The sequence below is a fragment of the Bison bison genome, unplaced genomic scaffold (genome assembly GCF_000754665.1).
Source record: "Bison bison bison isolate TAMUID 2011002044 unplaced genomic scaffold, Bison_UMD1.0 scf7180017853538, whole genome shotgun sequence".
Classification (NCBI taxonomy): Eukaryota; Metazoa; Chordata; class Mammalia; order Artiodactyla; family Bovidae; genus Bison; species Bison bison.
The window spans coordinates 333-1,955 of NW_011484111.1; the positions used below are offsets into that span (position 1 = coordinate 333).

The following is a 1,623-nucleotide window of genomic DNA, read 5'->3' on the forward strand; positions in this document are numbered from 1 at the left end:
GGGTCTCTCCACACACAGGCCCTGATTGCCGGTCACAAGAGTCCTCAGTTCAGGGCTGCTGATCCAATGTTGATACCCACAGCAGCACCAGCTCTAGGGGCTCAGCAATCCTGTGCTGAGAGACACCAACAAAAAACAGGAGTAGAATTCATATACCTGCAACCTTATAGAAGAAAGTTAACAATGCAGCCATTAAGTTGAGATTCTTCTAAAATATCAGTCGAAAATAATAAGAAAACACACTACTCAAGATCAGAAATTAAAGTGATAGTGTTTGAAAAAGTTGGTTTGAACATGGTGGAGTATTCCAAATTCCCTTTCCCCTAAATGGTCTTACATGGAGCAGAAGGACTGGGAAGAGCAGCTGAGGACATTTTGAGTGAAAACGTGCAGGAAGTTGTGAAGTACGGCCACACACTCTTGTTCTCACCGTGTGAAATGAATATGATTTTATGTCCATTTCAGAGCTGCTGCTACAGTGCCTGCTTTGACAGAGATGTTTCAGTCCCAGGAGGCCCATGTCTGGAGGAGAGCAGGTTTTTGTCTCACTTCTCCCCTGGCCTGGAGCACTGTGCCATGATAACTACTACTTTCGTAAGTTGCACAGTAGTAATCCGCCTCGTCTTCGGCCTGGAGCGAGCTGATGGTCAAGGTGGCCGTGTTGCCAGACCTGGAGCCGGAGAATCGGTCTGGGACCCCCGAGGGTCGACTGGTACTCCTATAGATGAGGGTTTTGGGGGCCGATCCTGGGATCTGTTGGTACCAGCCCACATAATTACCACCACCGATGTTGCTGCTGCTTCCAGTGCAGGAGATGGTCACCCTCTGGCCCAGGGACCCGGACACGGAGGGCGGCTGGGTCAGCACAGCCTGGGCCCAGGATCCTGGAAGGGGGAGAGACAGAGATGGTGACTCTGGGGTCCAGACATGAGAGCAGGGAGTAGGGCCTGTGAGTCTTCCCAGGGCCCTTCCCCTGTCCCCCCATCCAGTCACCTGTGCAGAGAGTGACCAGGGTGAGGAGCAGAGGGGACCAGGCCATGGTGGACACGGTCAGGGCGTTCTGCCTTCTGTGGCCCCACAGCTGAGCAGAGCGTCCCCACACCGTGCCTTCCCCTCTTCATACCCTGAGAGGGGGCGGGGACTTTCATGCAAATGACCCCCCAGCTCTCTGACCCCACCCAGCTCTCTGTCCCCACACCTTAGGTCTCTGATACCCTAGCTCTCTGACCCTCCCTGGGCCCTGGGTCAGGCCCCTGTGCCTTGGGGTAGCCAGATCAGGGGCGGGGCTGTGTGGGGCTTGGGAGTGGGAGGTCACGGCTGGGAGCCTTTCATGCAAATGACCACTCCCCCACTCCGAGTTACACTGTGGGTGCATAACTCTTCAGAACTGCCTGGGAATGTCCCCTGTGTCCCATCCAGACACACTCCCTGTGACCTGGTGATAAGAGCTCTTAGAGTCAACCCTCCCAAACTGGTTTTGAAATTACACAGCTCAGGAAGTGTTTGGTTGGAAAGGAACAGCCAAGGCAGTTACCCTGTAGTGCACGTGCGTGTTGCACTGCGGGTGTGTGACTCTGAGATTGTAAATGAACCACAATGTGTTCACGGATTAGTGAAAATCTA

The 1,623-nt window shown here is 53.8% G+C and overlaps 1 gene segment (V, D, J or C); it reads right to left on the reverse strand.

Annotated features, from left to right (window-relative positions):
• Positions 1–255: 255 nt before the first annotated feature.
• On the reverse strand, positions 256–1,104 carry LOC104999341. The segment is given in 2 exon segments: positions 256–884; positions 994–1,104. Coding segments are annotated over 2 exon segments (429 nt in total).
• Between the last annotated feature and the right edge of the window lie 519 nt (positions 1,105–1,623).